The sequence below is a fragment of the Anabas testudineus genome, chromosome 24, assembly GCF_900324465.2.
Source record: "Anabas testudineus chromosome 24, fAnaTes1.2, whole genome shotgun sequence".
Lineage (NCBI taxonomy): Eukaryota > Metazoa > Chordata > Actinopteri > Anabantiformes > Anabantidae > Anabas > Anabas testudineus.
Genome location: NC_046632.1, coordinates 19079720 through 19095174, shown reverse-complemented (window position 1 = coordinate 19095174; position 15455 = coordinate 19079720). Strand labels below are relative to the sequence as shown.

Here is a 15455-nt window from a genome sequence, read left to right as displayed (position 1 = left end):
CCCAGCATGAGAAGCGTGGTGTTTTCTGACATGTCTTTAAAAACGTGAACGTTACTAGTGTCGGCACTTTTCAACACATTCACACTTTTAAGAAAATTTAGATAGTTTCTAAACAATCCTCAAAATTCCTCAAAATACATTTATTTTCCAAAACCATCATCACTGTGAAACTGTCACAATCTCACTTTTACATAGAATAAATCTCATTTGCTTCCTTTACGATCTGTCAACATTTTCCATCCTCTGTCTTTAGACGCTCGAATCCGAGAAGGAAAAAATGCACAAAATCACAGGATGAGCAGCGTCCTTGTCCCAGGATGGACAGACGTGCAACAGATGTCCTTTCAATGCTCCAGTTCCTTAAGACCATCCTCGTCTTCATCCGTCTCGTTTTGGCCCGGCAGCACGAGATTCTACAAACGTCCTCATGTTTCTGTTGTGTTGGTTCAGTCTCCTCAGGTCGGAGGTAATAACCTGCCAGGCTTCACACCGCTCCCTCGTTTCCATGAGAACAGCCGTCCAATTATCACCTCATCTGTGGGATTATTGGGAGTTCAGGACCCCGACACCCCCCCCCTCGTCCTCGTCCTCGTCCTCGTCCTCGATGGACAAAGACGACATGAGCCACAACTACAAATGAGAAATGGGTCTGACACACGATTACCTTCCTGGGCACGTTGGTGGATTTAGATGTGTTGCAGCTTCTTATTTCTGCAGGTACAGAAGGTTTGAACATTATCTTGAGGAGCTGACTGGAAAACGGTGTAAGTATTGACACATCATGCTCCAAAGTGCAAAACCAGCGTCACCTGGAGTTCAAGGTCGATAAAATCCTCTTTACAGCTACAAGGTGTGAGAAGCCTGAATATGACGTATGAAGAATCAACAATAATATAACGACGAACTAACGTTAACACCCCCTGAGTAAACCAGAACGACCACAGAAGACCTTTTACTTTGTCGTCTATGAGAAACTTTCAAATACACTGAGATGGAAACAGAGCGTCACGACTCCACCAACAGGACCTTTGGGACCTTGTTTGACTGAAACCTGTGATGTGACGTCTCTGTTCTTAATCACACCTAAACACGTTTGATTTAGAGACGTGGATCATTCAGAGTTGGGTTAATATCCCCATATTTCACTCTTGTGTTACTGTATTAGAATGAATAGGTAAGAAGAGCTTCTGTAACTTCACAGAGAGGGAAACATTCCCCGTGTGAATATGTTTTTTTCAGTGATGAGCTTCCTTCTGAAGTTGTGTTGTCTGCTGCAGGTTCTTCGCTCTGACTTCATCCTGCTCGCGGCTCCGTCGCCTCTTCCTGTGGTTTCCTCCTGCACAAGTCAGCGAGTGTTTTCTGCCTGGAAACCGTTTTTTATGGATGGACCGCCTGCCCGTGTGTTTTTCTTTTTCTTTCTCTTCTGTTTTTTTCATTCACAACCTCGCTGAACTTGAAAATGAAATTGAACTCACGTCACCCCTGCCTGCTGCCAGATCCTGCTTTTGTCCCAGTTTCTCCCTCTTCCTGAGTCTGTGCTGAGTTTACAGTTCTGATGTCACCTCCCTCTGCAGACACTTACACAGTAACGGCAGCAGCACGTTGATCTAATTCACTTTGAATAATGAAGCTGTTTTTGTGGCTTTGTGCAGGAGCTGCAGCAGGCCGACGCAGGCCCCCGCCTCAGCTGCAGAAAGGTGTTTTGAAGCGTGCAGGTGATGTTGGGTCGGCCGTGCGAGCAGGTCTCTGCTGTCAATCGCACGCTGAAGATGAAGCATCGTAATGAAACTCGCTCTTTGTCTCCCTGCGACTCAGACGGGATGACGTATGGCCACATCCACACATCACCTCTACCTCCACCTCGCTTCCTGGTGTTGATATCAGCTCCACATGCAGCCTCTGCAGCAGCTGAAAGGGTTAATGTGCAGCCACAACAAAGGAGCCAGTGCTGGGGCCGGCGTGCACGCCAATCCAGTGTGTGTGGAAGAGGGGGGAGGAAGAGCGGGGGTGCTTCGGCTGCCTGCTAGCCCCGCCCTGGAATTCTTTATTGAGAGAGGCTGTTTACAACCTAGACGCATAGGAGTCCCTGGGTTCATCGGCCCGGTGGGGAGGGGGCCGGGAGGTAGCTGGACTCACAAGACAGCAGAGGAAGAAAACAATGAGGGAACATGTCGAGGGCCTCGAGAGCTGCAGCGTCGCAGCCGAGGTTTCTCCTCTTTGTTCTGCACCGTCTCTGCTTTATTTGCATTTTTGTTTTCTTTCTGTAACAGTGTCTAACGTGCACATGTCTGAGTCGGAGCATGCACGTGAGACACACACACACACACACTGTGGACCTGCTGTTTGCCGTGCTGCTTCAGGACGACTGGTTTGGTTTCTTTTGGTGTTTTGTTGTTTCAGCCTCGTTTCTTACGCTGCTCGAGGAACCGGTCTGACCCAACACAACAAAAACAGTTCTGACAAAACCGTCTGCAGTTTTTCATACGTTGTCTCACGTCAGACGGTTCAGTTTAAATGTTGGTGACTCATCCATCTTCAGTTTCAACATGCAACATGTAAGAGAGACGGAGAGGAAGGTGATGCTGGTGTAGCCCCCCCACCACCTCCCACACTTGTGTTTACGTTAACATTTTACATGAGTCTACACCGAACTTCACCAGACAGTACAGTTGATTATACCAAAACACTAGTTTTATCATCAGTCGATCTGCAGACAATCAACCGATCGGTAGAAGAAGAGTAGAAAACCACCAGTCAGAAAATTTTCAACTCTCTGCTTTAGAAAACTAAGAAAAGTGCACATTTAATAATTCAGAGCTCAAACTGCACATATCAACACTAAAAACAAAGTTTTTTTAAGAAGAAAATACTAAAAATAAACAGTTCAAATGTCTTTATCATGACATCACATAACACATGAACAATTTTCATCATCTTTGTCTTTATTACATTATTTCATATTTTAACCTGTTCTTTATTCATTAACTCAAACATTAATTCATATTTTAACCATACAAACACCAAACATCATCATCTTTGTCTTTATTACTAACATTAATTCATATTTTAACCATACAAACACCAAACATCATCATCTTTGTCTTTATTACTAACATTATTTCACATTTTTACCTGTTCTTTATTCATTAACTCACATTAATTCATAGTTTAACCATACACACACCAAACATCATCATCTTTGTCTTATTACTAACATTATTTCACATTTTTACCTTTCTTGATTCATTAACTCACAACTTAATTCCAGATTTTAACCATACAACACCAAACATCATCTCTTGTCTTTATTACTAACATTATTTCCTATTTTTACCGGCTTTATTCATTAACTCAACATTAATTCAATGTTACCATACAAAACCAACATATCATCTTGGTCTTTTAGTCCTAAACATTAATTCATATTTTTAACCATACAAACACGAAACATCATCATCTTTGTCTTTAATTAACAACATTATTTTCACATTTTTACCTGTCGTTATGCATTAAATCCAAACATTATTTCATATTTTAACCATAAAAACACCAAACATCATCAGCTTTGGTCTTTAGTACTAACATTATTTCACATTTTTACCTGTTCTTTATTCATTAACTCAAACATTAATTCATATTTTAAACCATAAAAACACCAAACATCATCATCTTTGTCTTTATTACTAACATTATTTCCTATTTTTACCTGTTCTTTATTCATTAACTCAAACATTAATTCATATTTTAACCATACAAACACCAAACATCATCATCTTTGTCTTTATTACTAACATTATTTCATATTTTAACCATACAAACACCAAACATCATCATCTTTGTCTTTATTACTAACATTAATTCATATTTTAACCATACAAACACCAAACATCATCATCTTTGTCTTTATTACTAACATTATTTCACATTTTTACCTGTTCTTTATTCATTAACTCAAACATTATTTCATATTTTAACCATACAAACACCAAACATCACTTTTGTCTTTATTACTAACATTAATTCATATTTTAACCATACAAACACCAAACATCATCTTTGTCTTATTACTAACATTATTCACATTTTTACCTGTTCTTTATTCATTAACTCAAACATTAATTCATATTTTAACCATACAAACACCAAACATCATCATCTTTGTCTTTATTACTAACATTATTTCACATTTTTACCTGTTCTTTATTCATTAACTCAAACATTAATTCATATTTTAACCATACAAACACCAAACATCATCATCTTTGTCTTTATTACTAACATTATTTCACATTTTTACCTGTTCTTTATTCATTAACTCAAACATTAATTCATATTTTAACCATACAACACCAAACATCATCATCTTTGTCTTTATTACTAACATTATTTCACATTTTTACCTGTTCTTTATTCATTAACTCAAACATTAATTCATATTTTAACCATACAAACACCAAACATCATCATCTTTGTCTTTATTACTAACATTATTTCACATTTTTACCTGTTCTTTATTCATTAACTCAAACATTAATTCATATTTTAACCATACAAACACCAAACATCATCATCTTTGTCTTTATTACTAACATTATTTCCTATTTTTACCTGTTCTTTATTCATTAACTCAAACATTAATTCATATTTTAACCATACAAACACCAAACATCATCATCTTTGTCTTTATTACTAACATTATTTCACATTTTTACCTGTTCTTTATTCATTAACTCAAACATTAATTCATATTTTAACCATACAAACACAAACATCATCATCTTTGTCTTTATTACTAACATTATTTCACATTTTTACCTGTTCTTTATTCATTAACGCAAACATTAATTCATATTTAACCATACAAACACCAAACATCATCATCTTTGTCTTTATTACTAACATTATTTCACATTTTTACCTGTTCTTTATTCATTCATTCAAACATTAATTCATATTTTAACCATACAAACACCAAACATCATCATCTTTGTCTTTATTACTAACATTATTTCATATTTTAACCATACAAACACCAAACATCATCATCTTTGTCTTTATTACTAACATTATTTCACATTTTTACCTGTTCTTTATTCATTAACTCAAACATTAATTCATATTTTAACCATACAAACACCAAACATCATCATCTTTGTCTTTATTACTAACATTATTTCCTATTTTTACCTGTTCTTTATTCATTAACTCAAACATTAATTCATATTTTAACCATACAAACACCAAACATCATCATCTTTGTCTTTATTACTAACATTATTTCACATTTTTACCTGTTCTTTATTCATTAACTCAAACATTAATTCATATTTTAACCATACAAACACCAAACATCATCATCTTTGTCTTTATTACTAACATTATTTCACATTTTTACCTGTTCTTTATTCATTAACTCAAACATTATTTCATATTTTAACCATAAAAACACCAAACATCATCATCTTTGTCTTTATTACTAACATTATTTCACATTTTTACCTGTTCTTTATTCATTAACTCAAACATTAATTCATATTTTAACCATAAAAACACCAAACATCATCATCTTTGTCTTTATTACTAACATTATTCACATTTTTACCTGTTCTTTATTCATTAACTCAAACATATTTCATATTTTAACCATAAAAACACCAAACATCATCATCTTTGTCTTTATTACTAACATTATTTCACATTTTTACCTGTTCTTTATTCATCAACTCAAACATTAATTCATATTTTAACCATACAAACACCAAACATCATCATCTTTGTCTTTATTACTAACATTATTTCACATTTTTACCTGTTCTTTATTCATTAACTCAAACATTATTTCATATTTTAACCATACAAACACCAAACATCATCATCTTTGTCTTTATTACTAACATTAATTCACATTTTTACCTGTTCTTTATCATTAACTCAAACATTAATTCATATTTTAACCATACAAACACCAAACATCATCATCTTTGTCTTTATTACTAACATTATTTCATATTTTTACCTGTTCTTTATTCATTCATTCTTATTTTTAACCATCACACTGTGCAGGTGCTGCCTGGCGCGTGCACGCCCAACCTTTCCCCCAGTTCGTGCGCGCCCCCGGGTTCACCGGGTTTACTCTGACACCGCTGACTCCCCGGACACGCCCCCGACAGCCACGCACCCCGCCTTCAGCCAATGGCGTCGCAGCCACGTATCGATCACGCAGCCCCTGGCCCCTGATTGGCCGCGGCCCGCTACACCTTTGCCCGTGATTGGCTGCGTGTTACCAGCCGCCGCCGCGCTCCGAGTTTTGTTTCTGTTTTTTCTGCTCCGGTTCTGGTTCCGCTCAGCTGAACGTCTGCTGGCCGAGACTCAGCGCTCGTCGCCGGCTGCTGCTGCTGCTTCCACTCGTCAGTCGCTCCGGGTCCAACTTCCTCATGCTCAGCTCCGCGGCCGAGCGCTGCTGTCAGGTGAGTCCGCTTCTCCGTCCGAACAGCTGACTGGACGCTGTCCGGTCCGGTTCGACCAGCTGACGGCTGCAGGTCACAACAACAGGCGCTGCTCTCGGGTCGGCTCGGGTCGGCTCCTGGAGCTGCACACCGGGCTCCGTGCTGTCTGTGTCTCCGTGTCTCCCGGTTTATTTGAGGTCACAGTGAACCCGGTGCCTCCTGAGCGGGTGCGTGTGCGTGTGCGTGGACGCTTCCTGCCGTCTCCACTGTTGTTGTGAACTCCACAGTCGAATCACCGCAGTGCATCATAAAGTTTCTGCTGGTCTTTGTCTGCTGCTGGTCTCTCTGGTTTCCGTTCTACTGGATCTGGTCTTTGTTGTGTCTGTGAGGAGGCTCCGAGCCGGGTTAAAGCACGCTGACCTGTTAGTGTGCTGAGTCGGTCTGGACCCGAACAGAACGTGGTGAAATAAGCAAAGTAGGAAATTCTCTCATTTCAACGTTACTGTTAATTATTAATGAGGAAAATACCTGTTGATGATTAGTTCACTGATGGATCACTGATCATCTGATCATCTTCACTGATCATCTGATCATCTTCACTGATGGATCACTGATGGATCACTGATCATCTTCACTGATCATCTTCACTGATCATCTTCACTGATCATCTGATCATCTTCACTGATCATCTGATCATCTTCACTGATCACTGATCATCTGATCATCTTCACTGATGGATCACTGATCATCTGATCATCTTCACTGATCACTGATCATCTGATCATCTTCACTGGTCATCTGATCATCTTCACTGATCATCTGATCATCTTCACTGATCATCTGATCATCTTCACTGATGGATCACTGATCATCTGATCATCTGATCATCTTCACTGATTGATCACTGATGGATCACTGATCATCTTCACTGATCACTGATCATCTGATCATCTTCACTGATCACTGATCATCTGATCATCTTCACTGATGGATCACTGATCATCTGATCATCTTCACTGATCACTGATCATCTGATCATCTTCACTGGTCATCTGATCATCTTCACTGATCATCTGATCATCTTCACTGATCATCTGATCATCTTCACTGATCACTGATCATCTGATCATCTTCACTGATGGATCACTGATCATCTGATCATCTTCACTGATCACTGATCATCTGATCATCTTCACTGGTCATCTGATCATCTTCACTGATCATCTGATCATCTTCACTGATCATCTGATCATCTTCACTGATGGATCACTGATCATCTGATCATCTGATCATCTTCACTGATTGATCACTGATGGATCACTGATCATCTGATCATCTTCACTGATCACTGATCATCTGATCATCTTCACTGATCACTGATCATCTGATCATCTTCACTGATGGATCACTGATCATCTGATCATCTTCACTGATCACTGATCATCTGATCATCTTCACTGGTCATCTGATCATCTTCACTGATCATCTGATCATCTTCACTGATCATCTGATCATCTTCACTGATGGATCACTGATCATCTGATCATCTGATCATCTGATCATCTTCACTGATGGATCACTGATCATCTGATCATCTTCACTGATCACTGATCATCTTCACTGGTCATCTGATCATCTTCACTGATCACTGATCATCTTCACTGGACATCTGATCATCTTCACTGATCATCTGATCGTCTTCACTGATCACTGATCATCTTCACTGATCACTGATCACTGATCATCTTCACTGATCGTCTTCATCTTAAATGATTTTAAAAATGCAACAAAAGCAGGATCATGTTAATATTTCAGGATCATGTTAATATTTCTGGATCATGTTAATATTTCAGGATCATGTTAATATTTCAGGATCATGTTAATATTTCTGGATCATGTTAATATTTCTGGATCATGTTAATATTTCTGGATCATGTTAATATTTCTGGATCATGTTAATATTTCAGGATCATGTTAATATTTCTGGATCATGTTAATATTCAGGATCATGTTAATATTTCAGGATCATGTTAATATTTCTGGATCATGTTAATATTTCTGGATCATGTTAATATTTCTGGATCATGTTAATATTTCTGGATCATGTTAATATTTCAGGATCATGTTAATATTTCAGGATCATGTTAATATTTCTGGATCATGTTAATATTTCTGGATCATGTTAATATTTCAGGATCATGTTAATATTTCAGGATCATGTTAATATTTCTGGATCATGTTAATATTTCTGATGTGTTTGTCTCAGCTGGTGGTTTAGTTGTGGATTCATCTGGAAACTGATCAGTTTATAAGAGGACATTAAAATGTCATAAACACAGGTTCATTTCATGCAGACTCACGTTTCCAGACCATAAACCATCAAAAGAGTTTTCAGTCAAATTCAGGGTGAGCATCAGACCTGATGACACGTTCTCGATGAATCAGTTCAGACTGAAGCTGAACCTGAAAACTGCAGCTGAGCACAACAAAGAGAGCAACACAGCAGGAACACGGCAGGCAGAACCAACGAGCAGAACTGACGAGCAGGACCACGCCAAGAAGAACCAACGAGCAGGACCACGCCAAGAAGAACCAACGAGCAGGACCACGCCAAGAAGAACCAACGAGCAGGACCACGCCAAGAAGAACCAACGAGCAGAACTGACGAGCAGGACCACGCCAAGAAGAACCAACGACCGGGACCACGGCAAGAAGAACCAACGACCGGGACCACGGCAAGAAGAACCAACGAGCGGGACCACGCCAGGAAGAACCAACGAGCGGGACCACGCCAAGAAGAACCAACGAGCACCACGCCAAAAGAACCAACGAGCAGACCACGCCAAGAAGAACCAACGAGCAGAACTTACTAGTACCACGGCAAGAATAACCAACGACCGGACCACGGCAATAAGAACCAACGGACACCACTCAATAATAACCAACGAGCAAACTGACGATCATTACCACGGCAAGAAGAACCAACTACCTGTACCACTTCAAAATAACCACGAGCGGGACCACGCCAATAAGAACCAACGATCGGGACCACTCCATAGGACCAGAACACTTTATTTAAACCCAGATTCATTTTCTAAATGAAACCAAAGAATCTCTTTATAGTTTTGGTTCATGTTAAAATCTCACAGCTCGTTTGTTGTTACTGTGATCTCGTTACATGTGTGTCTCTGTGTGTGTGTCTGTGTGTGTGTGTCTCTGTGTGTGTGTCTGTGTGTGTGTGTGTCTGTGTGTGTGTGTGTGTGTGTGTGTGTCTGTGTGTGTGTCTGTCTGTGTGTGTGTGTGTCTGTGTGTGTGTGTGTGTGTGTGTGTGTCTCTGTGTGTGTGTCTGTCTCTGTGTGTGTGTGTGTGTGTGTGTGTGTCTGTGTGTGTGTCTCTGTGTGTGTGTGTGTGTGTGTGTGTCTGTGTCTGTGTGTGTGTGTGTGTGTGTCTCTGTGTGTGTGTCTGTGTGTGTGCTGTTTGACTGATTGACTTTGTGTTGTCCAACTCTACTTCCTGTTGGAAGCTTCCTCTCTCTCGGGGTGAGTCAGTGCATGTTAATGTGGGAGGAGGGGGGGCGGGACTTGTTTCTGGCTTTTTGTTTGTGTTATTTCCTGTGGGGGGCGGGGGGGTTGGTGTATAATATCTGGCATGCCACCTCCCGTCATCTATTCTGGGTACAGGGGAGGTTCCCTCGGCCTCAGCGAGGCGATGGGTGTACCAGCTGCCGTGGGGCCCTCTCTCTCTCTCTCTCTCTCTCTCTCTCTCATCTGTAAACATAGGTCTCTCGCCCCTCGCTCTCTCTCTCTCCACCCTTCCTGTACGTGCTGCTCAGCATTCACCAGATGCCAGCCGCCTTGTCCGAGCGCCCAGGAGCCTTTGTCCCCCATTATTTTGTGTGTGTTTTTGTTTTTTTTACCACGGGGGCCTCTGCTTAACAACCGCACTGTTAAAAATTATTTTTGGAGTTTTATTTTTCTTGTTTTCTTTGTGAGGAAGTGGGAAAAACAAGGAACATTGGTGATTCTATGGGTGGTGTGCACCGCTCCACCTGCTGGCAGCCAGAGAGTGTGGTTTCATTGGAATGGAAACAAAATTTATTCTGGATTAAACTTCCTTTATTATTTTACCAATAAGATAAAATTGTTAAGTTATTATCAAGTTGACGCAGCAGCAAACATTTTGTTGCTCGTTCTTTTGTTTGAAGTCAAGTTACAGAACATCAAGTCATCACAGGAGAAACAATAACTTAGCTGTAAGTTCTGCACATCAATGCAGAAATCCGTTTGAGATCCCTACTGGGATTTAACGTTGCTGTGAAAAGACGTAAATGTTTTGTTAGACAAGAAATCATTTTCTAAATCAATTTTAAAGCTCATAGAGACGTTCTTTACTAGATCACTGTCAGATGTTCATTGAATGATCTGCCAAACGTTCTGTGAATACATGTGAGCTTTGAATGACAGTTGTCACTTAAAACACTGGATCCCAACACCTTTAGTATCCCTGCTGGTTTTAAAAGAGCTGTAAAAACAGACTCAGAGTCATGAGGAGAAAACGTTTGGATCCCACCTCATTTATATTTTCTGTGATTTCTGAGATTTGTCCAAAATGTTTCTGGACACAAAACGATAACGAGACCTCGAGAGCACATGTCGTTTAGTTGAAGAGGTCATGTGAGGATTTCATATTTGGTTCCCAGTTCATAGAAACTTTATTTCAACACATCTTGGGTACAGGTTCGTGTTTAAAAGCTTCTTGAAGCTTGTTCATTCTCTTTCTCTTTATAGAACAGGATATTTTCACGTCGGTACAGAATTAGGAAGCAGCTCTGTCGGACACATTTAGAACCCTAACTTGGATTTCCAACGCTTTGTGAGGAGATGTAGATGTGCACACACTCCATGTTTTTCCGTGGAGAGCCCGTAGTCAGGCTGGCACACGGACATTTAAAACATTTGAAGCCATCAAGATTTCTGACCACACCTCTGTAATCAAATCAAACCTGCAACCCGACTCCTCTTGAAGTGGGATCATCGAGTCGACGTGGTTGAAATGAAACATTGGATCATTTAATGCACTGGAAACTTCTGAAAGATTATTTTTGGAAACTTCTCGCCAACCGTCCGTCGCTCACCCCACCCTGACATCAGCTTTATGGAGGTGAAGTGGTGCCGTCATTCCTCTCCCTGCTGTTTTAAAGAGTCAAATTTGTGCTGTCACATCGGTGTTAATATCTAAAACTGTGATTAGAAACATAATGTGACTGAATTTCCTTGTTTTTTAGATTTGACTGATTTTCGTTTATTGTTTATTTCCATGATTAAAATCTTTGACTTTAGATTTTTCTTCATTTTAAATGTTGCTGTGTCGCTGTCGCACCTTCAGTTTTATCCAAACAACAAACTAAAGACATTTCAATAAAAATTGTATTTGCTGTAACTTTTGTAAGAAAACTCCAAACTGCTTTGTGTTGAGGATAACTTGGCTCCAACTCACCTTTGACCTCTGGATGTGCCTCAGGTTGACTGTATGGACGGCCGGGTGGCAGCGGCCATGGAGCTGAAGCCGTGCATCGAGTACAACGACCTGGAGGCTGCGGAGGCGCTCGTCAGCATGAGCTTCTGGGGTCAAAGTTTGAACAAACCCCGCCCGCTGACCCCCACCTCCGACTCCTGTGACTCCATCCAGCTCCACCCAGAGGGAGGGGACACTCCCAAAGACCTGATCGCTCTGTCCTCACTGGTAAGAAGACACAACACCTCTTAGATCGACAGTCAGCTCGGGTCTGTCTTCATGTTAATAGTGTCCTCTGCTGTCTCCCCCTCAGTGTATGACTCCACCTCATAGTCCGAGCTTTGCTGAGGCCTCCACCACCACAGTCCTCACCACCACCTCCACTCTGAGTCCCACCTCCAGACCAGTTTTTCCCCGGGGTCCAGGGCTCCCCCTCCACAGCGACTCCCACACCGGCCTCACCAAACCCTCCCCTTTCACCTCAGAGACTTCGGCACTTCCACCTCAAACTGAGTCCCTCAGTGTGGCTGCAGCTGGCAGAGCCATGGTCACCAGCGTCATCCGGCACACCGCCGACAGCCTCAGCATTCCCCCACCTCCGGCCTCCACCACCCAGCCGACAGAAACCTCCACACCACCTCCAGAAACACTTCCAGAGGAGAAGGTGGGACCTCCGTCTCCCAGCAGCCCGTCCTCTCCTCCTTCCTCTGCGTCTCTTCCTCACTCCTCCCTGCCGTCTTCCTCTCCTTCCTCTTCCTCTCCAGTCTCCACCTCCCCCGTGCTCTGCCAGGTGTTTCCAGTGAGCAGCCGGACGGGGATGATCTCCGCCTTCGTCCAGGCTCCCGTTCAGGTGCAGACTCAAGGGGGGCCAAAGCCCATCCTGCCCCAGTCTCCTCCCAGTTTTGCTCAGCCTCTGCTGGTGGGCTCTGCAGTGCCGCAGGGGGCCGTGATGTTTGTGGTCCCCCAGCCGCCTATGTCCCATCCACCACAGGGCTCGCAGACCGTCATGACTCTGGGCAACACAAAGCTGCTGCCCCTGGCCCCAGCCCCTGTTTACATGCCGTCAGGAGCAGCCGGCGGGGCCTCGCAGGCCGACTTCTCCCGCAGGAGAAATTACGTGTGTAACTTCCCCGGCTGCAAGAAGACGTATTTCAAGAGTTCACACCTGAAGGCTCACCTCCGCACACACACAGGTGAGAGGCAGAAGAAGAGCTCTTCGGTTTGTATCTGGGTTGATGAGCAGTTCTTGTTTTGTCACTTTTACTCTCTTGATCATTGTGATATGTTCTAATTTCAGAGTTAAACTCGATCCTTCCTTTTGTAAGAGTTAATAAAAGTCCCTCTTCTCGAATCCTGCAGGTGAAAAGCCGTTCAGCTGTCACTGGGAGGGCTGCGACAAGAAGTTTGCCCGCTCCGATGAGCTTTCGCGCCACCGCCGAACGCACACCGGCGAAAAGAAGTTTGTCTGCAACGTGTGTGATCGGCGCTTCATGCGCAGCGACCACTTGACCAAACACGCCCGGCGGCACATGACCACCAAGAGGGCGTCCTCGTGGACCGCCGAAACCCCAGACCTCAACAAAGTGACCCTGTCCAAGGGCCAAACCAGAGCCCCCACACTTCCTCTTGGCGTGCTGGTTCCCACTGCCAACTAAGAGACTCAGCAGGAGCCCGCAGGGCCAACTCAGGGCCCCGGTGGGGGGGTTTATACACGTTAAAAGAATAAACGGTGACTGGTTGTTTCATTCAGCTCCACCAGCCACATCAGGACGATCTTTTCTACTCTACAAGCTCCATTCACACAGGAACTGGGCTCCAGCTATGTTTACGTCGTCTTCACCAACAGCTCAGTCACACCTGCGTTTAATCGCTGAGATCGTTTGCGAAGTCCAACATGTGGACGGGAGGAGCCAGGGATTGAACCCCCAACCTCACAATGAGGCACAGCTGCCGTGGTTGTGACAAGCACATTCTCGGTGGGTTGACACGTTTGCTGTTAGCTCACCGACTAACGCTGAAAAAAATAACCGTCCCACACAGACGTCCGACTGAAAAGTGAAATGAAGCAAGATGTAAATTCAGAGCTCGCACAAAAAGAGCATTCACGGCTAGAACGGCTCTAAAAGAGATTTTAACCTTTAGGAAACTTTTAGTTAGACTAGTAAAACCTGAGCCGTCGTCTGTATGAAGAAGACTAAAACAAAGACATGAAAGTAGCAGCATTAGCACCCGTGCTAACGAAAACTCTGCAGTTTTCCTTTTCAGTCAGTCTTTACTGAATAAACTGACATGAACAAGCTTAAAAAACTAAATGCTGGTACAGAGAAACCATAAAGAGGTTTGGAGACGTCTTGTGACTGACAAACAAACGCTAACCGTTAGCTCAGCGATTAGCCTGGTGAGGTTCAACTTCACTGAGACACTTTCAGGAGGGACTGAGCCTTTAAATCCATCACACCACATTTTCTAATTGTTAAGATTCAATTATTGGTATAACGGTTTCAATCAGAGTCTTTTGAGATGAATGGAAACATAGCTGGAGCCGCTGCAGTTGACAGAGCGAGTTTCCCGCCCTGCTCAGGACATTTTAATTCCACAAACTCGCAGAAGGACGAGGACGATAAAGAGGACGAGGACACGAAGGCGACCGGCTGCTACTCATCCACGGACAGAAACCAACAAAAACCTGACATTGCACTGGATTTTTTAAATCTTGCTTGTTTTTGTACTCTCCGTGTTTAATCATGTTTACTTCATGTGTATATGTCACGTTTAGCAAAATGTATGCACTCTTTATTTTTTGCCAAAGCCTCTGTATTGTGCTTCTATTGTTATCCTACTTGTGTTTATTTGTCTGACTGTAAATACTGTAAATATATTGATATCTATATGAATGTCATGTGTATTCCAATCTGCATTTATTGACAGTACGACTTCTTGATATTTTAATAATGTCAGTGGACAGTATTCCTCACTGTGATCCTACCTACCATGTCGCTTTACACATTATTATTATTTAATAAACATTTGTTGAGGAAAAAAGTGCTGTTTTTGATAGCTTGATTTGGCCCATAGTGTAGCCAGTAAGAAAATACCTCATGTTATTAAATGTTATTCTTATTAATAACAGCTTATATCAGAATAATCCCATTTCTGAACATTTGCCTGTAAGCGATGGTGAAGAATATGGCTTTTATAATAAAAAAATACCATGAAAGTAAGTATTGGTTTGAAGTTTGTTCTTTGTCTTTGTGTTTATTCAAGCAGAACCAGTTACTTTAGATTTCATTATTAAAATTATGTACAGTACGTATGAAACAGTCATCTAACTTTGTGTTTCTTCTTAAGAATTTTTCACTTTTCACATTTTTACATTTTGCTGATAGTACTTTAAATACTAATAAATCATTTAATATTATCACTGATACTAATGAAGTATGCCTACTCTGTTTTGAAGACGTGTACTTCCACTGCTGTCTATTCTAGAGTTAGAAA

At 41.7% G+C, this 15455-nt stretch overlaps 1 protein-coding gene across 2 annotated transcripts; it reads left to right on the top strand.

The window, feature by feature from the left end:
• The first annotated feature begins 5975 nt into the window (after positions 1-5975).
• Positions 5976-15162, top strand: LOC113148886 (Krueppel-like factor 11). 2 transcript variants are annotated; one of them, XM_026340625.1, is made up of 4 exons: positions 5976-6467; positions 11967-12188; positions 12274-13153; positions 13320-15162. In XM_026340625.1, the coding sequence occupies exons 1-4, from the start codon at positions 6435-6437 to the stop codon at positions 13613-13615; spliced, it is 1431 nt and encodes a 476-aa protein (XP_026196410.1). In that variant the 5' UTR covers positions 5976-6434; the 3' UTR covers positions 13616-15162. The 2 variants fall into 2 exon arrangements, with proteins under 2 accessions (XP_026196410.1, XP_026196411.1); XM_026340626.1 differs by lacking the exon at positions 5976-6467 and adding an exon at positions 10631-11606.
• Positions 15163-15455: the final 293 nt, after the last annotated feature.